This window comes from Pelobates fuscus, chromosome 3 (assembly GCF_036172605.1).
Source record: "Pelobates fuscus isolate aPelFus1 chromosome 3, aPelFus1.pri, whole genome shotgun sequence".
In the NCBI taxonomy this organism is placed as follows: domain Eukaryota; kingdom Metazoa; phylum Chordata; class Amphibia; order Anura; family Pelobatidae; genus Pelobates; species Pelobates fuscus.
In genome coordinates, this window is record NC_086319.1 from 184,998,148 (window position 1) to 185,025,123 (window position 26,976).

The 26,976-nt window shown below is 40.5% G+C and overlaps 1 protein-coding gene across 2 annotated transcripts; it reads right to left on the bottom strand.

The window, feature by feature from the left end:
* Positions 1-583: 583 nt before the first annotated feature.
* On the bottom strand, positions 584-26,812 carry RMND1 (required for meiotic nuclear division 1 homolog). 2 transcript variants are annotated; one of them, XM_063447800.1, is made up of 12 exons: positions 26,781-26,812; positions 22,156-22,581; positions 21,793-21,901; positions 19,466-19,541; positions 16,932-16,971; positions 16,480-16,580; positions 10,910-11,016; positions 10,354-10,418; positions 9,985-10,061; positions 7,729-7,849; positions 6,347-6,463; positions 584-890 (listed from the first exon to the last, which is right to left on the bottom strand). In XM_063447800.1, exons 2-12 carry the CDS (start codon positions 22,570-22,572, stop codon positions 858-860), a joined length of 1,263 nt encoding a protein of 420 aa, XP_063303870.1. In that variant the 5' UTR covers positions 22,573-22,581; positions 26,781-26,812; the 3' UTR covers positions 584-857. The 2 variants fall into 2 exon arrangements, with proteins under 2 accessions (XP_063303870.1, XP_063303869.1); XM_063447799.1 differs by lacking the exon at positions 584-890 and adding an exon at positions 4,908-5,359.
* Between the last annotated feature and the right edge of the window lie 164 nt (positions 26,813-26,976).

Sequence of the window (26,976 nt, forward strand, 5' to 3'; positions counted from 1 at the left end):
CTGTACAAACTGTCCCATAGTAAGAAATACTATGGGACAGTTTGTTCAGAATATTTTTTTTCTGGGTTTCTTCCTCTAAAAACTAGGTGCGTCTTATGGTGAGGTGCGTCTTATGGAGCGAAAAATACGGTAAATCCCTTTGTTTATGAACCCTAGTCCCACCTCCCTGCATGTGATTTGCACAGCCTTCCATAAACACTTGTAAAGAGAGCCCTATTTAGGCTTTATTTATTGCAAGTTCTGTTTAATTAAGATTTTCTTATCCCCTGCTATGTTAATAGCTTGCTAGACCCCGCAAGAGCCTCCTGTATGTGATTAAAGTTCAATTTAGAGATTGAGATACAATTATTTAAGGTAAATTACATCTGTTTGAAAGTGAAACCAGTTTATTTTTTTCATGCAGGCTCTGTCAATCATAGCCAGGGGAGGTGTGGCTAGGGCTGCATAAACAGAAACAAAGTGATTTAACTCCTAAATGGCAGTGAATTGAGCAGTGAAATTGCAGGGGAATGATCTATACACTAAAACTGCTTTATTTAGCCAAAGTACTTTAGGTGACTATAGTTTTCCTTTAAGCTGTTATGGTGACCGAAGTGTCCCTTTAAATGCTTTTTCTAATTTCTCATTAGATATTTCCTACTTACAGTATCATATAAGAAAATAAAACATGGTCATCAGTTGAGGTATTGGCAAGCTAAAATTTTTCATTTTGACTATTAATGTAAAATACTTAATGTGTTTTATTATTAAAAGATTTGTATTAAACCTGGTTTCTAAACAGCAAAACTAAATATCAGATCTTCAGTATAAGATGCTTTTTTTTGGTTTTAATGGATTGCAAAATTAGGAATCGAGATTCAAAAAATGACTCTTGCAAGTTCAAACATGACCTGAAATGAGTAAAAAGTATATATTAAAACACAGAAAGAGTTTATAATAAAGTGACCCTTTTATCTAGAAAACATTACAGTGAATACCAGAGTCAGCTATAGGCAGGCATATGCAAGCTACAGGTATACAATATGCAGACATGTACTGTGGCAGTGTGAGGGAACACTGCTATATTAGCACCAAAATGGCACTTGCAGTGTTCCCTGACTAGAGGGGTTTAGAAATCAGGCTGCTCTAGAACACTAATTAGGGAGCTACATAAACCTTATGCAGAGGGTTAGGAGGTTTTCAAAAGGCTTATTACAAGTTAGTGCTGTGCAGCAAGAGACCAATCGAACCCTGTAAGAAAGCAACCGCTTGCTGACAGCACAACTTACTGCAGTGATAGAGGGACAACTTGCTGACCATAGTATACTTAAAGAGATAGTATACAGTCTCTCAAAACCTGACAAAGAAGAGCCCAGAGGTGTCTCAAAGTCTCTCCAGGCAAACCAGTATATACAAAAGATGACTCCCCATGATGATGTGGAAGCTGGGAGAGGCCCAAAAAGCATAAGTTGATCTGGAGGAAGAGGCTGCCGCTAACTATGACTGCCTTAAGCTGAGATTCTAGCCAGGCACCTGCAGTCAGGGCCCAAAGATATTATAGTATACTAAAAATGTAATATATATGTTGGAGTGCCCATGCGGATTTCTACATATTGGTATGACTACAAGATGCTTGAAGATTAGACTAACAGAGTATTGTCGCAACATTATCAAAGGATACGAAAATCATTCAGTGTCCAAACATTTTATTGTACACAAAATAAATCTGAGATTACTAAAATGTATTGGAATTGAAAAATGTGATATCCTCTGGAGAGGTGGAGACATAAGAAAAATCTTAGGCAAAAAAGAAATCACGTTGGTCTTTCAGCTAAAAACTCTCTCTCCAGATAGTCTCAATGCAGAATTTGATCTTTTAAATTTAAAAAAAAAAAAAAAAAAATTTAATTTAAATTTTATATTCTATTCTTACATTTTATTATTTATTTTTTATCTTGTATTGTTATGTTTATTTTTAATGTCATATTCATTTTTATTTTTTTCCTGCATTTTTATTGTTATTGGTCCTACTACACTCCTTTGATCATTAATATTCTTTATATCCTTTAAGATTTTTCTCTAGTAATATGCTATATTGAAAATGGGCTGTTATTTCTGTCCTCTACTAAGATGTCTTTCATTTTGCCATCCACCTCACCTGTTCCCCTTTCAAGATGTCGTCAGAATCTGCCTTATCGATCAGAATAAGGTAGGCCACGCCACCTATCCTTACATGTGTTTAGAGAAACATTTTCCTTTATATATACATAACCCCCATGGTAATATCTTGCTATCCCCTCCTATTAGTGTGAGTGGGTCCTATTAATAATATAACTTTCAGGTGTATGTGGCACTATAAACTACATGTCTCGAAATCCTAGTCGTGGGATGTGCACAAACACAAGCACGTCTCACGACCTGCCACCTCCATTTTTTTTTACTATGGAGCCACAACCTTCAAACCATGCTTGGCACACAACTCCCATAAGGAACTGCAGCCGACCATGTGACCAAATACATCACTATCCATGCGTGTCACGTGGTCGGACCGAGCAAATTAACAATACAAAGTACACACAATCCGATACCTTTGTTTTAATTTCACAAACATACTTTTTAGAAGTATTTCCAAAAAATATTGTTATCTCAATCCATTTAATGTGTTTTGTAAGGTATTCCACTATTTTGTGTTTCATGCTTTGTGCTCTCTATTATTGAGGCACCACTTCCAAACCATACCGGGCACACAATTGCCATAATGTGCTGCGGCCGTCCACGTGACGCAATATATCACTATCCATGCGTATCACATGGTCGGACCAAGAATAACAACAAAACCATGTACATGCAATTCTAAACTTCGATTTTAACCATCTTTTTTAATAGTATTTAAAATAAATAGTTATTTTTATGTACAAAGAAAACAGGTATGGTCACTCACACCAGACAAAATAAGTGGGTGGTGAAAACAAACACTTATCTTAATAGACAGAGGCAACAGCTTCCTCCAGGGATATCCCAGCAATTAGTTATAATAGTTATTTTTTATTTTATTTTAAGTTATTTTTATCTACTTCATTTGTTTTGTAATGCATATCACATTTCTGTGTTTTATGCAGATGACGTCATTATGGCGCTAAGATTCAATGTTGTAATTGATTGCATTGCCTATGTATACCCTTATGTACCAGGTTAATGTTTTTAATGCCATTTGAAAAAGCCATGTGTTGGCGAAACGCATTTTGGCTATTTTTATAATTTCAATTTGTATTAAAGAACCACTATAGGTACCCAGACCTGGTCCATCTAGGGTTAATCTTTTTTTCTATAAACATAGCAGTTTCAGAGAAACTGCTATGTTTATAAATGGGTTAATCCAGCCTCTGGTGGCTGTCTCATTGACAGCCGCTAGAGGGCTTGCGTGCTTCTCACTGTGAAAATCACAGTGAGAAGACGCCAGCGTCCATAGGAAAGCATTGTAAATGCTTTCCTATGAGACTGGCTGAATGCGCGCACTGCTCTTGCTTCAGCCGAAGAGGAGGGGAAGAGGAGGAGGAGAGCTCCCCGCCCAGCGCTGGAGAAAGAAGTTAGTTTAACCCCTTCCTCTGCATCCAGCCCGGTGGGAGGGGGACCCTGAGGGTGGGGGCACCCTCAGGGCACTATAGTGCCAGGAAAAAGAGTGTTTTCCTGGCACTATAGTGGTCCTTTAATAAAGTAATATTGGCCTTCTTACCCTTCCTGTGCCATATATTTTATTTTTTTTTACCGATAATTTTTTATTTTATTTTAACCTGGTCTCCAAGAATCCACACGGATCTACTTACTAAAGAATCCCAGGTGGGGATTATACCACCTACGCCTATATAAGTGAGCAGTACTACCTGCTCACTTAAACGTGAGTATAAGACCTTTTATTATATTTAAAAGAAAAATAAGTTTTTACAGAGAGAGCACTATTTCTGCCCTATGTCTTTACCTTACCGGTACATCTCTACCCTGAGGAATCAACGTAAATATACCATCACCTATATCCTACCAGTGGGGGGGATCAACGCTACTGAATGCCAATCATACCTGAGCTTGTACTGGCTCAAAAATAGGTTAGTGTGATTATATCATATTCCACACTTCTTAACGTACCTGTGACATACTTCAGCATTTGAGTTATTTTTCTTTTTATGTCCTAATCGGATCAAGAGACACCACTATCTCAAGACCTTCACGATACAGATCCAGACCAGTACCTCATATACTGGACTTCTTATTATTTATAATTTTGGACTATAACTAATCTGTTTGGCTTCTTACTGCAAGTACTATTTTTATACTTTTTATATTTAAAAAAAAAAAAAACATTGTGGTGCAACCTAACATCTATCAGATTGTATACCATTCCTAGGTTTTTGCTGCCCATCTCGTAAATATCTTCTAATTGGCCACTAAGCGCTGATCCATCTATTGTTCTTTTACCCGTTCGTTCGCTTCCTCCCGAACTGCTAGACACGTTGTAATTATAGCTCGCATTTTGGGTGTCTATTCGTACGTTCTCCAGAGTAAAATACAGCATATAAATAAATCCAACGGGTATTCAGACGCATACCCAAACATCAGCCTAGACTAGATGAAGGGTACAACAGGAATGTTTTAATCAGGCCAAATGGCCAGCTTTTATGCAAGTCAAGGGCACATTATACACACCCACAGAAACTCCCACAACACGCCCCTTAAATTACTGATTCACAATGACTCGACATAAAATACAAAATATAAAAAGTACATAATAATTCACATAAATATTATAGGGACCCCCAGAAATGTCATATCCCGGTTAGCCTGGATCTGAGCGCCCAAGTTGTCCAAATAGCGCTCAGATCTCACGAAAAGAACCAAATCGCCACCGGGGTAAAGATTTGACCAAATGTTCATGAGGCGCTTGCCCCAAATAGTTCCAAAGTTTCAATAGTAGCGGTCGGTCAATTTCGGGAGTCCCAAACCAAACAAATCCACCAACGGTTCCCCTGGCTCATTGGTAGCGTTTTTTTACCGGGTTCGTGCGAACAAACCTACCGAACTTAATGAGCCAGGGGATGGTCGGTGTTAGGTAGATTAATATACTGAACCAAAGAAAATAACGAATGGGAACCAAAGTATGTAGTTTCTTCACAGTGACAATAGTGGAATGTGATATAGCTGTAACAGTACTAAGCCAAAAACCATAAGTTGAAGGTACCCCAACACCCAAAGACCTGGAGGTCAGATCAACCGCCGCCATCTGGATGTGGAAGTTTGGGTCCCGATGAACTCCGCCAGAGCTTCAAGGAATCCCAATTCTGACACCACTTGTAGCAGGCTGCCGTTCTTTCTTCCAATATGAGGGAAGCTTTGTGGTGGAATCTCGGTAAAAATAAATTTAGGAGGCCGAGATTACCACGTGGCATGTGTACGTGCATATACTGGTGTATCGGTCGGTTGGTTGCACGTGGCAAAGATACAATACAATACAGGATGTAGTATTCCCCTCCTCCATTGTGCTGGGCAAGCCATGTGGTCAAACAGGAAGTTAGTTCTTGTTCGATTGATTGGGTAAGAGTATGTGTGGGTGGAGCTTATTATGGGAGGAGTTACATGCCTATATAAGGAGCCTACACTATTGTCCGGGGCTCAGATCTTGTTGTATTTTGGTGACATTAGTCCCTCTGAGTCCCGTTCGGTGAATCGAATAAAGAATCTCTTCCTTCCTGAAGAAACCTGTGTCCATCTCTCTGTGCTTGGCTTCCGTCAGTTTCTCCGGTATCAGCTTTATATAGCAAGAAGGCCTTACTTTAGCCACAACAAAACATTGAACAAAAATAAAATCGTACTCTGCTCTGGAGAATAACTAAAATAGAGTACCCTCTCTATGCTACTGGGTAGCTAAGCAGACCCCAGTGGTTTAACAAATAACAAAACAAAAGGCTTGCAAAATACCTTTTGTTGCTATACTGGTTAAGCAGTCTCTTAGTCTCTTTGCCTCTCAGGCTCAGTTTCTGCTCCACCTGATTCCCCCCTGCATGGGGTTTATGTAGCTCCCTAATTAGTGTTCTAGAGCAGCCTGATTTTTAACCCCCTCTAGTCAGGGAACACTGAAAGTGCCATTCTGGTGCTAATATAGCGGTGTTCCCTCACACTGCCACAGTACATATAATTATATCATAACATTGGAAATCTGGGGAGGGGGAGGAGGAAGGGAGGGAGGGACAAACAAAACTAGACATATAACTAACCACATAATCTACACTAACACAAACTGATCTTTGACTCTCTCCTGCCAAGCAAAAGGTGAAGTGCCTTTTGGTAATAAACAGTCAAGCCTGTTGACATACATTACCTCGATAGTAATAAGTATAACAATCATCCATTCCAATCGTAATCCACGTTTCTCGCTTAGATGATTACGCATCAAGTCTGTCAGTTCTGTACAATGTTGCAATTTTTCATTGATTACCTGGAACATAAAATAAGTTAATTAAAGGACCACTCTAGGCACCCAGACCACTTCAGCTTAATGAAGCGGTCTGGGTGCCAGGTCCAGCTAGGGTTAACCCATTCAGAGAAACTGCTATGTTTATAAATGGGTTAATCCAGCCCTCAAAGCCTCTAGTGGCTGTCTCATTGACAGCCGCTAGAGGCGCTTGCGTGATTCTCACTGTGAAAATCACAGTGAGAGCACGCAAGCGTCCATAGGAAAGCATTGATAATGCTTTCCTATGAGACCAGCTGAATGCGCGCGCAGCTCTTGCTCCCCGCCCGGCGCTGGAATAAAGGTAAGTTTTAACCCTTTACTCTCCCCAGAGCCTGGCGGGAGGGGGTCCCTGAGGGTGGGGGCACCCTCAGGGCACTATAGTGCCAGGAAAACGAGTATGTTTTCCTGGCACTATAGTGGTCCTTTAATGGAAAATTTTAATATTCTTCTGCTTGTATAGCATGTTTATTCCTTGTGCAAGCATTAAAGGAACACTATAGTCACCTAAACAATTTAAGCTTAATGAAGCAGTTTTAGTGTATAGATAATGCCTCTCAGGCTGTACTGCTCAATTCACTGCCATTTAGGAGTTAAATCACTTTTTTCTTTTTATGCAACCCTTGCCACACCTCCCCTTGCTATGATTGACAGAGCCTGCATGAAAAAGCTGGTTTCACTTTCAATCAGATGTAATTTACCTTAAACAATTTTATCTCCTGCTCTGTAAATTGAACTTTAATCACATACCGGAGACTCTTATAGGGTCTAGCAAGCTATTAACATAGCAGGGGATAAGACAATCTAAATTAAACAGAACTTTCAATAAAGAAAGGATAAACTTTAGATGACTCTTTACCTGAATTGTTTATGGAAGGCTGTGCAAGTCACATGCAGGGAGGTGTGACTAGGGTTCATAAACAAAGTGATTTAACTCCGAAATGGCAGAGAATTGAGCAGTGAGGCTGCAGGGGCATGTTCTATACACCAAAACTGCTTCATTAAGCTAAAGTTGTTTTGGTGACTATAGTGTCCTTTTAAATAACTTTATAAAATAACATTATGGAAAGCCATAATATAAAACCAACAGAAATGGTACTAGCTTAACTCAAAAAGACAAGAATCCTTCCTATCACACACAAGTTACGGATACCGGTATACATGCTATATAATACTGGCAAACACTGATTTTTTTTACAGTGCAAAATTCCCCCATGAAATATTTTTTTTTTCTTGGGGAGCACACACACCTTGACCCTGCGATTGATGCTGAGAAACTGGCAGGTCTTATCATAAAGATGTTCCAGGCTCTCTCTGTCCCAGTAGAAGTCAGGCGTGATAAGAAGGTCTGAACTCAAATTTATACGATGTCTGAAAGAGAAGACACTAATGGTCGATTTCTTTCTGTATATGCTCTCTCTGTTTTTTTTTTTTTTGTGAAACAAAATAAATAAAGCATTGGGCAAAGTTCTTTGAGCCCTATGAATAGAGATTTAGAGATTGGGCATTCATTGGGCAAACATGATATTCATTTGATAGGGTTTGACCTTACTAATTTCTGTATTTTTATACAAGTGATCTCTTTTTTTAATTCTCAACCTGGCTACAGACAGTCAAACACACTACAAAGATGGAGTGATAGCCTTACTATATGTCTTCCATGGTGTCATCTCCTTCTAATGTATGCTGCTATGCAGTTTAGAGCACTCTGTGCAGTGACTTTTAATGTCTGAGCTATGTATATACCTTTGATAAGGAAGTATTTATCTTGAGTGAGGAGGTTTGGCTAAGGAGGCAGGCTTATGATTGCAGCATTCTGCAAAAAAATAGTTTTTTCATGGAAAAAAAGAATTTTGAGCGTGCACAAAATTAAGAGCAACCACCACAGGGGACTCACACCTACTGCACCATATGGGATAAGGGTCTTCTATAAGGGAGGCTGAGCAGTGGTTTTGTAGAAGGGGATAGTACAGGGGTTTGTAGAAGGGGGCAGGACAGGGGATTTGTAGAAGGAACTGACAGGGGTTTTACAAAGTTTAAAAATGTGTGCAATCTATAAAAAAAAATGTAAAAGATTTTGCAGGTGTTTTATTTAATTTTTTGGGAGGGGGTGCCAAACATAGGATCCTCCCGGGTGCCAAATGCTCTAGGTACGCCCCTGCCTGCGTGTACCGCTATGGGTGAGGAAGCTAATTCTAATAACCAGAAATTTACGAGGGGGAAGAAAGATAAAGACAAAAACTGAGCCTATTAGGCCTAGCAAAGGGAACCAGTATGGTAATATAAGCAACAATGGGGGACCAGGGAACCTATATACAAAGATAAAGATGTTCACAGTTTTATGCTTACTATTCTGGGACCTATGAATCCATCTTATACTTGAAAATAGGGACCTGCGCGTCTCCGCAATAAAACTTTTGTATCTCATTCCAAACTAATTTACTGAAGATATGGGAGACCTGCGAGTCTCACTGTTATATTTCTCTTCTAAAAATGAAAACTTAATTTAAAGTTATTGATTAGAAAGAAAAAGATAGAGAAAGTGTGTCAGATTGCTGAAACAAGATGGGGGGTAACCCCATATTTTACGCAATATGGATTGCTAATATTGTACTAGTAACCTGCAGGTGTCCGAATTTAGTGTACCCTCCGAATTTAAGCTGTATTGGTGCCCGGAGTGTCCCTTTTAAGATGATGAATTTGTCTCAGGTGACTTTACACCCATCACCTAGTCCTAGTGTGAGACCTACAGATCAAGAGCACCCTAAACTGATTCTATAGTAATGCTACCAAGGATGTTTGTCACAAACCAGTAAAATGAAACACACTGAAAACAAAATTGTAAAATTTAGATCAAAATAGCAAAAAAAAGAAAAAATAAATAAATAAATAAAAAATCTCTAGCTCGGTTCTTTTCCAACATGACTATTGTAGCCGAGATGTCATCATTCAGTTTACAACTTACTGTATGATGTATAAACACAATGGTTCTAGAAAAAATAAAATAAAAAAGTGTGATTGACAGATCCTCCATATACCCAAAGTCGTAAGATGTTTAAACTGTTCACTTAACTAGAATTTACTTATAATACGTTTACCGCTAATATTACCTGCTTTATAGAACCTACTACAATTGAATATTTTGTAAGCTATAGCCGTTTCGCTCTCACTGTTCGGACCTGCGTGTCCACTCTAAATATTGCACTTTTCTGCATTTCACATAATGTGAAATATAACATAATTTCAATAAACAGCTTTGGAATCTAAACACAATGGTTCTAAAACATACACTATAGACAATATGTAGAAATGAGAGAAACGCAATGGAAATTCTGGTCCTTCCACTTTATGCTACTTTGAGATTTTTATTCCACTTTCCCGGACTTGGATATATTGGCAGAAAAAAATGTTCTACCATTTACAAAGGCTTGGACAGGCATGAGGACTGACATAAATATGTTTAATATTGAAACGTGAAAGTTAAAATAAAAGATAAAATGTTTCACCTTAATGCAAATAATTCTCCGATTTTCTGCATTACATCCTCATGCGATAGATTAATTTTTTTTCTTGCTTTTAACATCTGTTAAATGTAGAGATGGAATTTATTTGAAATTCTTCATATCAGAGAGCATTAAGCCTGGATATATACAAACAGACATTAAAAGGAGCTAGTATTGGCTCATGAGAATTTAATAAGGTTTGTGTTAATTTCACAAACGCATACTAAATGCAGGAGAGAAAGCGTGGAGGAGAATAGTTATGGATTATAAAGAGAAAATGTGAGAGGGGTGTAAGGGAGAATTAATGAAGTCAGGAGAACTGAACAAGACAGAGAGAGGGAAAGGTTCAGTTAAAAGGTAGCATAGACTTGCCTCGGGTATTGATTGAATTGACTCAACAAAAGTGTCAAGGGTAGCCTCCCAGATGGCGAGTTTCACTGCCAAAACAAAATAAACCCATTACATCATATAAGACATGATCCTTTAGTTATTTTAATTTCAAGCACTGAATGACCATGCCATTTAACAGTGTTTTTAATGAGCTACACCCATCAAATAGGTTTTATTTTATTTACATCTTGATGCCATCATTATAGAGATACATATGCCCTTTCATAAATACATTATGAATGTGCGATCTCATTAGTTACACATCTATTTGCAGCAAAACATGTAGGAGTCTCTTCAATAAAAATCAGAATTTTAGAGAGATGGAGTCCGATTGGCAACTATTAGACTACAATAGCTGAGCTGCAAAAAAAAAAAGTCACCAATTCTGCTACAGACACAGCTTGACTATTGTAGCCTCAGTTTTGTCTTTTTCCTTTAATTTAAATTTGTTATAATTCAGAATTTAGTGAATCAACCCCTTGCTAGTCATTAGATTTGCTAACAATTCAGCTCTTTCAAGCTCCCAAATGATACTCACCAGAAAGACAAAGTGCATTGGAAAATGCAAACTTCTCTAAGATTGCATTATCTGCCTCTAATAGGGAACTCAGCAGAATTTCACCATTCACCAGCTTTGAGTGACCCCTGCAAGACATGTTTGGGGAAAAAAAATATATATTTTTTACATTTGATAGAAATTGTAAGGCAATATTGCTCAAAAAAAGATCAGTGAGTTTAATATTAATATTCGTTTTTTTTATAAGCAATATTAATAATAGATTGACATTGATCTTACTTTATAGCTCTAGTTGTATTGGGCCTGGTACTTTCCACAATATTTACAAACACGGTCCTGTATTTTTCTGCTGAATATAAAGTAATTGTGTTCCTTTTATGTCGGTAGGAATATTTGTATCTATACAAATAGCTGCTCCCTTGGGGATGCACAGCATTTTTAAGTGGCACTGTTACTTTGCAGGGTTTTGCTGCTTTTTTTTTTTCATCTATTTCCTCTTATTTTTTGAAAGGCACCTTGGTTTTTTATGCATAAAGAAAGGTGGGGGCATTATCGTTCGTAAAAAAAATTTCAATACCACCAACTACAGCGTTTTGTCCAATCGATAAACCCAAAGCAGAATCACAGTAGAACCCCAACACAGTTCGAGGATCTTTGCTTACGCAGGAAGTCCATAGCAAGGGGCGTCTCTAAGCTATACCAAATGCTGCTTTCAGCAACAAGTCCACCCCCATACATCTCTAAATGGGAGGAAGAACTGAGAGTGATCTTGACCGAAGTGCAATGGTCAAAAATAATGGCACTGACACACCACCAGCGCTGTATCTAGCCCAAGGCTGACAAGGCATTTTCCTTGGGCGGCACTTTCAGGGGGACGGGGGAAAAAAGCCGCCCCCAATGCCTGGGGGGCCGAGGCTGTCATGCGCTAATGTTTCATGCGCGCAGCGAGGGAGCACTCTCCATTGAGCTCTACCTGCTTAGCTCCCTCACATGCACCGCAGTGATGCCAGAGCCGGAATATGACATTACTCCAGCATTACTAAGAGTCGCGCGAGGGAGCTGAGCAGGGAGATCAGAGCTCCTTCGCCGCCTGCCTCCGCCACTCACCTGTCTGCCTGTCTGCCTGACCACCCACCCTTCCGCCATGCTGTAGCCAGCCCCACTGGACTACAGGGAAAAATCCACTCCAACACTGTGTTAGTGTGTCTGTTAGAGTGTGTATGTGTTAGTGAGTGTGTGTCTGTCACTGAGAGTGTATATGTGTGTGTCAGTGAGTGTGCATGTGTCTGTCGGTGAATTCGTACCTGTCAGTTTGTGTATATGTGTGTCTGTCGGTGAATGTGAGTATGTATGTAACTGAATGAGTAAGTGTGTATGTCTGTGAATGTGTGTTTCAGTGAAAGAGTGTGTTGGTTAAACAATGTGTGTGATAATGACTGTGTATCTGTCATACATGTACCCCCATCAGCTCAGAGCTGTGTTGTAGGTGCGAGGAGGTAAGGAGAACAATGATCCATATCTGAGAATGCAGAACACTTCAACCTTTCTGGAAGCAAATACACAAAACACTTATCAAAGTGATGGGATCAGACCTGACGGGGAACCAGTGGCACACGGGCGGGGAGGGCGTGGACGGGAGGGCGCACGGGGATGGGTGGGGGATCACGAGCCCTCAACCCAACACTTACCAAATTATTTTTTATTTTATTTTCTTCTTTTTCTGCCATATGGACACAGTGTTCATTTAAACATATAGGCTTTGCGATCCAAGACTGGATCGGACTGGTAGGGAGGTTGAGACAATCACTCACCTGAAATCACATTAAACAGATATCTCAACATGACTACCGTTGGGGGGAGTGGGGGAGAGGAGTAAGGAAAGATCATCGATTATCCCTTATTATGAGCAACAACTGTAGGGAGCGTTTACAGAACCGAAGAATCCACAGGGAGGAGTTGGGGGAGAGAGGTTGAAGTCAGAGGCAAAACCCAACATTGTCAATATACTACGATAAAAAGCGTACATATTGTCAAACACAAACTGTGTAACCCTTACTCATACAAGAATCCCTTACCAATATCACACTCACGATATTGTAAACTCCGGTTTAAGTGTTGTATTATACAATATTTGAAAACCAAAAAATAAAGAATGTCAAACAGGGAGAAAAATGAAAGGGGGAAAAAAGTGGGGAAAACACATGGATCTTCATTGGCTACAGAGGCTAGTACTGCAGCTGATACGGAGGGAAAATAAGTTGAAAAAATAAATAAATAAAATTTCTAAATATTTTTTACACTAGCCCATTTACTATTGGGTGGTGGAAAGTCTTCCCTGTGCAAAGTCGTTAACTAGTTATTCTCTTAATCCATTCTTCTGACTCCTCTGTGCTTGTAGACATTTTCTTTAATATTTTGGGTACTTAAGGTAGGAATCTGCAATATTGTTCTTACTATTGCATTATGTAAATATCTTTCCGAAAAGATTGTAAAAAATCAAAAGGTAGGTGACTACTATGTCCTATGTGGAGAGTGATCTTTGGCAATGAACGAATGAGCAGAGCTTAAAGGAACACAATGGGGATTAAACATTTTTTTTTATTATTTACAATGTCTGTGATCGCCTGGTGCTGTCAATGCATTAATTGTTAAACCATTTTCAAACACTAATTAAGGGTCCCTGGCAGCCCACAACTCGGTATTCACTGGAAATTGGAGATTACACACTTCCTTCTAGCCATACCAATTCATACCTGCAATGAGCACTGTGATAGGCTGAAAGTGGCCAGCCAATGCTTGCTTATTAGTCCAACCAGCACAACCAGCGCATAGGGGAGCTCACATTTAGCATCAAAGGGACACCTTACACACCAAAACAATTATTGCTTTATGAAGCAGTTTAGGTGTGTAGATCATGCCCCCTGTAGAGTCCCTGCTTAGTTCTCTGCCATTCAGGAGTTAAAGGAGCACTGTAGGGTCAGGAACACAAACATGTATTCCTGACCCTTTAGTGTTAAAACCATCATCTAGAAAACCATCATCTGACTCCCTCTTGCCACCCTAAATATTGTGGCTATGCCTGTGTCTGCTGACATCATCAGAAGCGGTAATCTGAGCCAATCACAATGCTTCCCCATAGGATTGGATTTGTATTCACTTTTGTGTCACACAGCTAGGTTGCAATGCCGCTGCCCATCCCATGTGTTCCCTATTAAGAGTTAATAAGCATGTAGGGATGTATATAAAAAATACCCCTTTCTGTCTCATTAGAGATAATTTTGCCAGAAGCTCAAGGAAGCAAGGCGAATGGTTAGAGTTAGGACCCACCTAAGAGGTCTGCCATGACGTGGCAGGTGGGCATACCCGCTCATGCACATTGGAGGTAACTAAAAACCTCAATTTGTTTAAAAATACATAGGGATATGGAAAGAGGGCAGGTAACTTTTTTTTCTTTGGTTTTTACTATATGTATTTTGGCTGATGTGTACTATAGTCATTGCTGCCGCCTAGGAGTAATGGGAGTTTGAGCGCAGGACTAGTTTCTTTGTATTTGTATTCCCCATAGGATTGGCTGAGACTGTCAAGGAGGCGGCATATCAGGGGCAGAGCCAGCACAAGTCAAACAGAGCCGTGGCCAATCAGCTTCTCCTCATAGAGAGGAATTGATTCAATGCATCTCTATGAGGAAAGGTCAGTGTCTGCATGCAGAGGGTGGAAACACTGAATGGCAGTGCTGCACACTTTGCAGCACTGCCCCAGGAAGCACCTCTAGTAGCCGTCTGAGGAGTGGCCACTGGAGGTATCACTAGGCTGTAATGTAAACACTGCATTTTCTCTGAAAAGACAGTGTTTACTGCAAAAAGTCTGAAGGGAATGACTCTACTCACCAGAACTAATGCAATAAGCTGTAGTTGTTCTGGTGACTATAGTGTCCCTTTAATATCACTTTTATTTCTATTTATGCAGCCCTGGCCACAACTTCCCTGGCTGTGACTCACGTGGCCTGCAAAGTAAAATGGTTTCATTTTCAATCAGATCTTACAGTGCAGTGTGTTTATATTAAGTTCTAAGCTCCTGCTCTGTTAAATGGATTTTGGTCATGCATGTAAGGCCGTTGTGAGCTCAGGCTATTAAGAGAATGGAACAGAAGAAATTCTAAATTGAATTAAACACACGGTGTAACAAGGAAGCTAAAATAAATTGATTAATTTTCAGGAAGTGTGTAGGGAGGTTGTGTAAGTCTCATCGAGGAGCAATTAAAATGTTTTACAGTGTGCCAACATATTTCACAGGGCTGTACAATAAAAAAACAAGACAAACATTTAATTCTAACAAAACATGTATGACATACAGGACCCGAAAGTGAAGAGGAACCTGCCCAAATGAGCTCACTAAGGTTGCATAAAAGTTATGTAAAACGTCACTGTCACTATCTGGGGACTTTGCAGAATTTGCATCCCCAACAGTGACAATACCGCTCGGTGAGGGAATGTAAAGGTGAGTTCTACTTGCCTGAACCTGTGTTTCACAGGTGCGGCCATGGTTCTCCCGCGGGTTCTCCTCAGCTCCTGGGATCCAATACATGGGATATGGGATCCTCCATACATAGTGCCAATTCCCTTCACCTATCATTGGTGATGGCTGGGGAGAACGACACTTCTATATAGCGGTAGCTCTGCCCAGTGTCTAGAGGTTTCAAGTGTAGGGAATATACAAAAAGTAGTCCCTATGTTGTCTCAGTATATCTCTTGACTAGGGTGGAATTTCAGTAAAATTCTAATACAGTTAAATGAGTATTTCATAAAGACTCATTTTTCAGGAAGGGTGGGGGGGGGGGGGGGGGGTGTCAGTGCCATTTAGACTCCTAAACAGCAGAGAATTGAGCAGCTAGACTGAATGTGTATGATCTATACACACAACCACATTATTGAGTTAAAGTTGTTAACATGCTTAGAGTGTCCTGTTAAAACATCAAAAACTATTTACCACTGGTTGTAAAGAAGATGTCAGGGGGGACTATAGACATTATAACCACATTAATGAGATGAAGCAGTGCCTACAGAGTTCCTTTAAACAAGGATCCTTTTCATTTGCCAAGGTAATTTATTCATAATTTAGCAATCAAAAGAATCCTACAGCAAGGCAGACAGCAGACATTATTGACAGAGGAAAAGAAAATTTCGACTTTCAGATATTAAGAGCCAGCAAGTGGAAGAAAAGACAATATATAATATAAAGAAATTCATCTTGTAAGACGGAATGTATAATCATTAAGATACAAAGGTTATAAGGAAAGAAAAAAAAACAAAAATACAAATGACAATGCCACTGTAATGTGTAGCCGCAAGATGGATATATTTAGTCCTTAGGGATAAATGCATAAGCTTGTGGGCTATTGAACTATTCAGGGGAAATTCTAAAGAGAGCGAGAAAATGTGTGTGTGTGTGCTTGTGCGCACAGTGACCTATTGGCAAATGCAACTTTAGGTGGTGGTCTCATGCAATGCAAGTACACCACGGCATGAACTAACCAACAAAAATTTAAATGATCGCACAGTGACCTGTTTTAACGAGATGAAAAGGCTGCTTACTCTCCAAAGCTATAATTAATCTCTTCATTCTCCCAGTGAACCAGCGCCACCTCATATGGTTGTATTTCATGACGCTCCAGAATTTGCATCACATGTTTCATCTGGTGGGGGAAAAAAGCACTAATAAAAAGGACAACTGTCATACTGACTGCATTGGAATTTCAGTGAATTTAGCCGTATCGGATCACTTAACTTTCATATAGCCATACTTCCTCGGCCGCCATATTTTATAATTCCCAAAACTTATAGTCTCTGTTCTTTTTTTAAAGCCAACTTCCAAATTCTTTCTCCACAGTAACATTTATCCATGCCATCTTCAGCACCATAAACCCTTCCATTCTCATCCACATAAATATATTTCTCACTCTCAGAAGCTGTAAAACAATTATTCGTACTCTCAAAAGCCATATTCATTTACTTGCTTAAAAACATTTGCTTATAGCTTTACTTACAGTTTTTTCTTCGACATTCCAGAATACAACAGCCCCTTCCCTGTTATAACAACATACACAAGTATTAATGAATAGCTCTATATATCTGTAACATTGCCTGGGTTGCTATAATCAGATTATATTAGAGTATGAGATCAAATTTAAATACAGACTGCCCCACTTCTAATCATGGAGCATATTTTCATTAACTGACCACTACTCCTGTTTAAAAGGACATTCTAAGCAACAAAACCATATCATCTTAATTTAGACCCTGGCCCTTTTGTGTGGCAATGTGAAACATGCTGTTGAGGGAATGTTGCCATGAATGTGTCCCGATTGGTGGAACTTTCTCTATGAAGACTTTCAATTATTGAAAGACTTCACATTTTGCGACATCGTGCACAGCATGATGCCACCAAACGCTGTGAATGCATTTCACAGAGAAGCAATACTTCTCGATAAAAAGTATCCAAATGGCTGAGTGTGAATTGCTATGCATGTAGGCTTTTTATGAGTTGCATTGGATTGAACCAGGCATCATCCAGACAGATGATGTCAAAAGAAGAGAAGTGGCTGCAGCAAAGAGATGTCCTGTTTTCTTATTTTAAAGAGTGAAAAGGGGCATAATATAAAACTCAGTCAGGAACACTATACTATTATAAACCATTATAACTAAATATATTTATTTTTAATGTTAGAGTGTTCCTTGGAGATTCACAATAAATATTTTTTTTTTTTGGGGGGGGGGGGGGGGGGGGGGAATTAAAGGGACACTACAGGTATCAAATCAACTTTAGCTTAATGAGGCAGTTTGGATGTACATATCATGTCCATGCAATCTGACGGCTCAGTTATCTGACATTTAGGAGTCTAATCACTTTTGTTTCATGTGGATCTAGCCACACCTTCCCAGGATATAGCCTGCAAGAAGAAATTGGTTTAATTTTCAGGTCTTAACTCACTTTGGAAGGTTTTATTTCCTGCTCTGTAAATTGAACTTTAATGACACACAGGTTCTAGCAGGCTATTAACAGATCAGGTGATAATACATTTAAAATGAAAAAGACTGTGCAAAAAAGGAAGTTTAAACATTAGATCTCTCTTTCCAGGAAATGTGTAGGTCACATGCAGGGAGGTATAACTGGGCCTTCATAAAGTTATAAGTTAACTACTAAATGGCAAAGACCTGAGCAGTGAGACTGCAGGGGCGTGGTCTATACAACATAGAAACATAGAATGTGACGGCAGATAAGAACCATTCGGCCCATCTAGTCTGCCCAGTTTTCTAAATACTTTCATTAGTCCCTGGCCTTATCTTATAGTTAGGATAGCCTTATGCCTATCCCACGCATGCTTAAACTCCTTTACTGTGTTAACCTCTACCACTTCAGCTGGAAGGCTATTCCATGCATCCACTACCCTCTCAGTAAAGTAATACTTCCTGATATTATTTTTAAACCTTTGTCCCTCTAATTTAAGACTATGTCCTCTTGTTGTGGTAGTTTTTCTTCTTTTAAATATAGTCTCCTCCTTTACTGTGTTGATTCCCTTTATGTATTTAAATGTTTCTATCATATCCCCCCTGTCTCGTCTTTCCTCCATGCTATACATGTTAAGATCCTTTAACCTTTCCTGGTAAGTTTTATCCTGCAATCCATGAACCAGTTTAGTAGCCCTTCTTTGAACTCTCTCTAAGGTATCAATATCCTTCTGAAGATAGGGTCTCCAGTACTGTGTACAGTACTCCAAGTGAGGTCTCACCAGTGTTCTGTACAATGGCATGAGCACTTCCCTCTTTCTACTGCTAATACCTCTCCCTATACAACCAAGCATTCTGCTTGCATTTCCTGCTGCTCTATTACATTGTCTGCCTACCTTTAAGTCATCAGAAATAATCACCCCTAAATCCCTTTCCTCAGATGTTGAGGTTAGGACTCTATCAAATATTCTGTACTCTGCCCTTGGGTTTTTACGTCCAAGATGCATTATCTTGCACTTATCCACATTAAATGTCAGTTGCCACAACTCTGACCATTTTTCTAGTCTACCTAAATCATTTTCCATTTGGCTTATCCCTCCTGGAACATCAACCCTGTTACATATCTTAGTATCAACAAAACTAAATTCCCCCCCTCCCGTGAAAAATTAGTATTTCATAAAGATAGAATCTATGAAATACTCATTTTGATTGTGTTGGAATTTCATTGAAATTCCAACCTAGTAGGGAGATATACAGTAACAAAGCAGTGACTATGTTGTCTCTGTATATTTCCTAACCCTGACAATTTTAGATGGACTTCTAGACGGAGTTACCACTATCTAGCAGTGTCAAACCTCCATCTGTCATCAGTACCAGCTGCAGGGAATTGGATCTGTCTATGGAGGATCTCACATGGTCAACAAATTAGTTACGTAGTTACATAGCTGAAAAGAAACTTGCGTCCATCTAGTGATTATAAAACAAATGTGTACAATGTAGTTTGTGTTTTAAGGAGTTTATGGTTGGAATGAAGATAGAAGATGTACAAATAAAGGAAATGAAACATCTGTACCTGAAGAAAAAGATAATCCCTGTATCATTTTCTTTGGCAGTACTTTCTACTTCGACTAGCAACACATTGGATGCATCTATAAAATAAAATGAAATGCACAGAATATAGAGAGTTGACAGATGTACATGTCCCTTCACAGCAGTGTAGTTAAACAGGTCTCCCACCAACTGAACTCCTGTAGAAGTTATAAGCCGTTTGTGCCTATTCGGTAGGGTTCATGGCCTTCATGTCTTCTTCATTACAAGTGATATTGTAATGAAGCCTCGGGGGGGCTCAAAAGTGGCCAGCTGGCCAGCTCTTGAGCCCCCAAGACACAAGGCAAGTAAAGGATCTGCCTGAGCGTTTGGGAGTGGCTTTTTTTGCCACCCCCTGCAAAGTGCCACCCAAGGCGGATGCCTTCTTTGCCTCATGTAAGATACGTCCCTGCACACACACAAAGACATACACTGACATACCCATTGACAAGCATACTGACACACATATACTGACAGACAACCTACTGACACATTCACACTTTTAAATCTACTCCCCATTTCCTACCTTGAAGGATTGCTTCCCTGGTGTCCAGAGTGGTGGCTGAGGCTGTTGTGGGTTGCCGACTGGCAATCCGGACCAGCCCCGCTCCTCTCTGCTTCCCTCATGTGGTCTCTCCCGCATGTCTCTCTCTGGGAGGAAGTGACTCATGGCAGTCACTTCCTCCCATGTTGCCAAAAAGCAAAGGGGCCTGGTCATGCTGTTAAAGGGCCACAGCATGGGACCGGGCCCCTTCTTACAAACGCCCACCGGGTGGCCCTTATGCATTGGCCACCCGGTGGGCCTTCTTAGTGTGCAGGCAACAGGATGCACAAGGGGTCCATGGGAGGAAGAGAGAAAGTTGTCGAGGGCAGCAGGGCCCATGGGGCAGCTGCCTTGGGCCCCCTAGAAGTAAAAGGGCACGGGACAGCTGCCCCGTTTGCCCTGCGTTAAAGACGGCCTTGTGTTGCATATTGCTATGGGAAGCACTTCTTCATGAAACTTATGTTTGGTACTACTAACTAAAAATTGATGGGGACAGTTTAGTTAGAAGGACACTATAGGTCTCAAGACCACTTTATCTCTTTGAAGTGCTCTGGGTGTAGTGTCCCTGTTTCCTTAACCCTGCAATGTAAAACATTGCAGTTTTAGAGAAACTGCCTCTAGTGGCTATCTATCTACAGTTCCCAAAATTTGACTCTGTGAAACGACGCTGAACATCCTCACGTTTTCACATTGAAATCTCTTTGAACAAAAAAGTAGCTAGGGACCCTCACTCAGTGTTAATCTGTTAGGAAGTGGTTTAATACTGAATGGAGGGATGGCACCAGAAGATTTCTGGCACTATAACCACTTCAATAAGATGCAATGGTTATAGTCCCTGGAGTGTCCATCTAAGTTGCTTTGGCCTTAGATTTTACTTTTAACACATTTTCCACTATGACTTTACCATAGAGGTACCAACTCAAATTTGTATGTGTTTTTTTTTTTTTTTTTTTTTACTAAATAATATGTATGTTAGCTGCATCTTAACCCTGCCTACTATTCCTCATCTCCCTTACTCTAAAACATGTAAATATTCCTGGGTCTATAACAGAGATAAGTGATTTCACAACTAACTTTCTAAGCAATGATTTATCATGTTGCACTGTACATGATAGCAGATCAAGAAGCACAGCAAAGGTTTATGTGATTTGTAGTTCAGCTTTCAGAAGTATAACTTTAATAAACGGCATCCAAGTCCCAGAAACCTCTGCTGTGACCATATTGATTATCTAAAAATAAAAAAAGGGAAATTCCTCCAAAATACAGCAACTTCACATGTAGTGTCTTGTTTGGCTTTTATACTTTTATATTCTATTGTGCTGTACAATAGGTAAAACAAGACAAACAAGTAATTCTAACAAAACATGTTTGAAATATGGGAACATTAAGTGAAGGGCGAACTGTTCAAATAAGCTTATAATCTAAAACAATTACAGTCATCAAAACAATGCAACTGTGGATAACATTACCAAACTGTCACTCAGTCTAGTACTTAAGCATGGAAATACTAACATGTAGTTTTACATCTAGCTCTTGGAGAGTCCTATAGCATGCACAGAACTCATACGTTTTCCTCCTTGCTCTGCATGGACATACTTTACTATCCTTTTCACTAAATCCTGGGCAAAACCTTAGCATTACTTTATTGCTTTCAATTACTGCCAAAATAATGTATGGCTTGACTACAGGTGTTTTCTGAAAATTATACAAGAGGTAAGGCTGATGGTGAGAGTGCACAAATCAAGATATTGCAAGAACATAAATGATACCTCTTGGCAAAATTGGCAGTTCCAAGTAGCCGTGTAATGTCAGGTCATGGCACAAAGTACCCAAGTGATACTCATCAGCTGTTGCGAAGGCTGTGCACTGCATCAGATCCTAAATAAGAAAAGCAAAGAAAGTAGACAATATTGATGCCAAGCCCACTGCTCTTATATGCACCCAGTGCCTTTATACTGGTGGTTGAATCACTGGCACGATGGATGACTGCAGAGATGTGTGCGTACAAATCCTATGATATGATATTTTCATATACTATTAAACATACATTCAAAATACTATTGTTTATTCTGTTTACGCAAGGCCAGAGGTTGTTCCTAAACTTGAATAAAAGTGAATAAACCCATTTTTACCACAGTGTCTGACAGTGAAGGTTGATTAGCTCTGGATGGCTGTTTTGTTCTCGGTGCTTTTAGAGGTCTTTTGGTTACAGATAACGGCACTCCAGGTTTTGATGAGGAGATGGAATATAACCTACGAGAGACTCCAAGCAAATTACAATGGGGAACAGAGGTCCTTGTGTGTTGAAAACCAATATAAAATCCACATCGATTTTGTAACTCTACATGCACTCCTGGAATATTCGTCGAAGATTTGACATTGCATTTCATAAGAACATTTGTAGTCACAGATGAAATTGCAGGTCTTGTGTTCCCAGGTCCTGTGCAATGTCTGTATTTACAAGGTACTGTAAAAGGTGCATTCGTGATGCATTGAGTCCTGTATATTTTTGTCACCAGATCAGCTGTCCTCCTCAGCAGGCCCCTCATGATACAGAGCTGAAAAAAGAAGCACACTTTATGAAATTAGTTTTTATTGCATTTATTTTAGCAATGTGTCAGTCTATGCTGAATTATTTTTGATAAATTCACTATTCACAGTGTTATTTATATCTGTGTTATGTTTTGGCTAATACAATGGAGGCTTGTCCATAGTGGCAGTGCTACCCCTCTGCTGTTTCAAGGAAGAGTGAGTAAAAAAAAACAAAAACCTAATCTGATGGTTGGGTGACGTCCCTAAAACCTGTTTAAACTCTATGTGAAGTTGCCTACTTCACCGTCATTTGCTGGCAGTTCCCATTTGATTCCTAATGGTGCCATTTAAAAGGGACAAAAATAGGCCTTAGTAGAAAGGCCAGCTTACAAGCATGACTACTGGTCTCTTATTGGCTGCTGGAAGCAGGCGTGGAGTTGTCAGAAATCCACTTGCCCTTCTGCAGTTGAGGTATGTGGTCGCTCCCTCGTTTCCTCTCTCCCGCTCTAGCAGGTCCCTCCAAGCACTGGCTTAACTTTGCAGAAGGAATGGCGGCAGACACTGCTTTACCTTCAGGATCCTGTGCCAAGCCCACAAACTCCCAGGCTCTTTCCCTCTCCTCATTGTGTACTTTAACTTAGAATGGCAGCAGGCACCGCTTTGATATGTGCTTTAGGTAGTAAGAATGGCAGCAGGCACTGCTTTACCACCCGCTGATTGAAGTGGTGTCTGCCTTACTTTAGTGTTAAGAAACTTTAAAGGTGCCCCTCATACCGTTGTCTTGTCTATCATCCCTAAAAATATCACACAGTGACAGGCAGTGGTGTATTTTAAATTTGTGCTGCCCTAGGCATGACGAAACCTGTGCACCCTCCCCCCTATCTAAATTTGCTCTACCCCTTCTTGTCAAGGCCGTAACTCTTCCCGTTTAAGACCAACACGCAGTTTCACTGACAGACACCCATTGGCACACACTCTCAAATACACATACAGTGACATACATTCACTGACATACACTCACTGACAAATGCACTGACAGACACACGCACTTACTTATAGATACACACTCACTAACAGACACACACTCACAGACATACAGTGACAGACACATACACTCACTAACAGATACACACTAACAGACATACAGTGACAGACACACACTTCCAGACAGGCACACACACACACACACACACTCACAGACACACACTTTCACTCACAGACAGCCTGATACTGACACACTCACACAGACACACACAGACACCCTGATACTGACACACACACACACATTGTCTAATACAAATTATATGTCATTTAATTTTAATCCACCCAGCCTCCCTAGTTTTAGGAGAGTTGGAGTGGATTCTTCCCTGGGGTCCAGTGGGGCCAACTGCTGGTGGCTGGGCTGGCTCCTGCTGCTGGGCAGGTAGGCATGAAGGCACAGGCGGGCGGGCCAGTGGTCAGTCAGCCAATGCAGGCGGCGAGGGAGCACTATGCTCTGAGCTCTTCCTGCTCAGTTCCCCGCGCGCCACACAGTGGTGCCGGGAGTTGGAGTGACGCATTGTTGGCAGCTTGAACGCCTCTGGGGGGCCCTGAGGTGGCCAGTCAGCCAGATCTTGGGCCCCCATGAAAGAGGCAAACATGGCATCTGCCAGGGTGCTTGGGGGGGTTTAGGAGGGGGGGGGGGGGCAGGTGGCATTTTTGCTGGAGGAGTGGAAGAGTGGATGAGGACTCCAGTGGCAACCTATGAAGCTCTGGTGAACTCCATGCCCATGAGGGTTAAGGCAGTGCTGGAAAATAATGGTGGGCACACAAAATATTGACACCTTAGGCCCAATTTGGACATTTCCACTTAGGGGTGTACTCACTTTTGTTGCCAAAAATTTAGACATTAATGGATGTGTGTTGAGTTATTTTGAGGGGACAGACAATTTACACTGTTATACAGGCTGTGCACTTACTACTTTACATTTTAGCAGAGTGTCATTTCTTCAGTGTTGTCACATGAAAAGATATAAAATATTTACAAAAATGTGAGGGGTGTACTCACTTTTGTGAGATACTGTACATATTCCTATTCATGATTAACAATATTTAGGGACTGATTCAAATACACGTGTATTTGACTGTGTCCAGTCTGGCGCCCCACCAACTTGAAAAGTCACCAGCCGCCACTGGGCTAACGTAGTAAAGGATGACTCCAAACACCATAGCCACTACAGCATTATGTAGTGGTTATGGTGCTAGGAGCCCCCCCCCCTGCCACCCCCCATTATGAGTCAAACCATGCTAGACCCATACATCTAAACATTGCTGACTTAAGAAAGATAGCATTTGACCTAACCCAAGACTCAGGATTCTTTGAGGAATAGGATTGGACCTTAGGGTTGGGTACCTGGTTGGATCTATTGGGTAGGAAAATATTGAGCGGCGCTATTGTGATTATTTTTATTCTAATTACTATATATGTTGTCGTTTCTTGTTTAAGATGCTTTGTTTGTGAAATCACTAAGAATACTAGAAAACCTGTTCGATATCACCAAATGTCAATCCACCAGTTCTGCTACCTGTGACAACCTCAATTTTGCAAATCGATTCCTGCTTACTTAAAATAAATACCTTTAGATGGGTAAGTATAAAGTTAATACCTCACATGATAATTATATTAACCATGATGTAGATTTTCGTTGTGGATTGCAATATATTAAATTCTACACCATTTATATTTTTTGTGAATGTTACAGGTGCCACCTCAGCTTTGCATCACCGAATATTTCACAATAGTTTAGATGTCTTGTAAAATAACAATAATTCATTTTGCTGGGCAATGTTTTGTAGACCCATTTTTTCGTAGTTCACATACACGAATACACAATAACATCTAGTAGAAAATCATCAAATATGATAGTGATTACGTCATATTGAAAGTTCTTTCAGAAACTGCAGAGACCCCAAAAATGACAGCACTACCTTAAAGGGACACTCCAGGCACCCAGACCACTTCTGCTCATTGGAGTGGTCTGGGTGCCAACTCCCACTACCCTTAACCCTGCAAGTGTAATTATTGCAGTTTTTTATAAACTGCAATAATTACCTTGCAGGGTTAAAAGTCCTCCCCTACTGGCTGTCTACTAGACAGCCACTAGAGGTCACTTCCTGCATCATAGCACAGATTATCTGTGCTAGAGCGTCGCTGGACGTCCTCACGCTGTGTGAGGACCTCCAGCGTCGCTCTATTCCCCATAGGGAAGCATTGAAATTAATTTTCAATGCCTTCCTATGGGGTCCGCCAATGCGCATGCGCGGCATTGCCGCGCATGCGCATTGGGACTCCTCGGCCGGTGGGCGGGATCAGTCTTGCCCAACGGCCGACGGAGGAAGAAGGTGGAGCGGCAGGGGAGGAGCAGGCAGCGATGTGGGACATGTCGCTGCCTGAGGTAAGTGACTGAAGGGGTTTTCACCCCTTCAGTAACCGGGGATTCGGGGGTGGGAGGGAAAGGGACCCTCCAGTGCCAGGAAAACTGATTGTTTTCCTGGCACTGGAGATTCCCTTTAAAGGAACACTGAATCAATACATCTCTATGAGAAACATTCAGCGTCTCCATGCAAAGCACCTCTAGTGGGTAATGGAGTGACTGCCACTAGATGTGTTACTAGGCAGTAATGTAAAAGGCAGTGAGTTTAGTGTGCCTTTTGACAAGGCAGTGTTTACAGTAAAAACCTGCAGGGACAGGCTTCAGACACCAACCTGTAGTTGTTCTGTTGACTACAGTATCCCTTCAATAAGACTTTTAGTATACATGTTGAATTAAAAATAAGCACTATTTATGATTTATACAATCCATAAATCGTTCACCTTGTTTAGGGATAAAGTGAAGTTGACTACAATTCCGTGGGAACGTCCATTTTGCTGGTCAGCCATACAGCCAGAATTGTAGATACACTAATAACAAAGCTGATTCTGGTTACATTTAATTGTTGCAGAAGTCTTGGAATTCAGAACCCCGTTAATAACAACATTCCAATCCAGGTGTGGTGTCTAATACTCTAAAGCTGACATCTGACCTAAACAGTCGGGTGCTATACCCTAATATGCTTCCACTAAAATCTACCATCACTACATTGTCCATGCAACCACGAGTAATTAGCATTTATTTAACAGGAGATTCACAAAAGCACGAGACAGGACTCGAACACGCGACCTTGACAAGTACAGACAGCGGATTACCTGTCTTCTCTGTCGCAGCCGGATCACGCCCCTTTTATGACCACGCCCCCGCCAGCCCTTCACATAGAATTCTAAAGACCATCCCTCTTGCAGCCTGTTAGACTGCTGGATACTTATTCTAGCCGTTAGAAGCCGCAGATTCGTTTGAAGCAGCAGTCACTTCAAGCTGCGTCAAAAAGACACTAAAAGTTAGACA

What these genes read in the sequence shown, in the direction of transcription:
- RMND1 (XM_063447799.1), bottom strand. Translation starts at nt 22,572, where the DNA reads ATGAGGGGCCTGCTGAGGAGGACAGCTGATCTGGTGACAAAAATATAC. An exon ending in ACTGCCAATTTTGCCAAGAG is followed by an intron (nt 19,542 to 21,792) that starts GTATCATTTATG and finishes TTTATTTTATAG; the next exon opens with ATGCATCCAATGTGTTGCTA. An exon ending in TTATACTTATTACTATCGAG is followed by an intron (nt 5,360 to 6,346) that starts GTAATGTATGTC and finishes TCCACCACAAAG; the next exon opens with CTTCCCTCATATTGGAAGAA.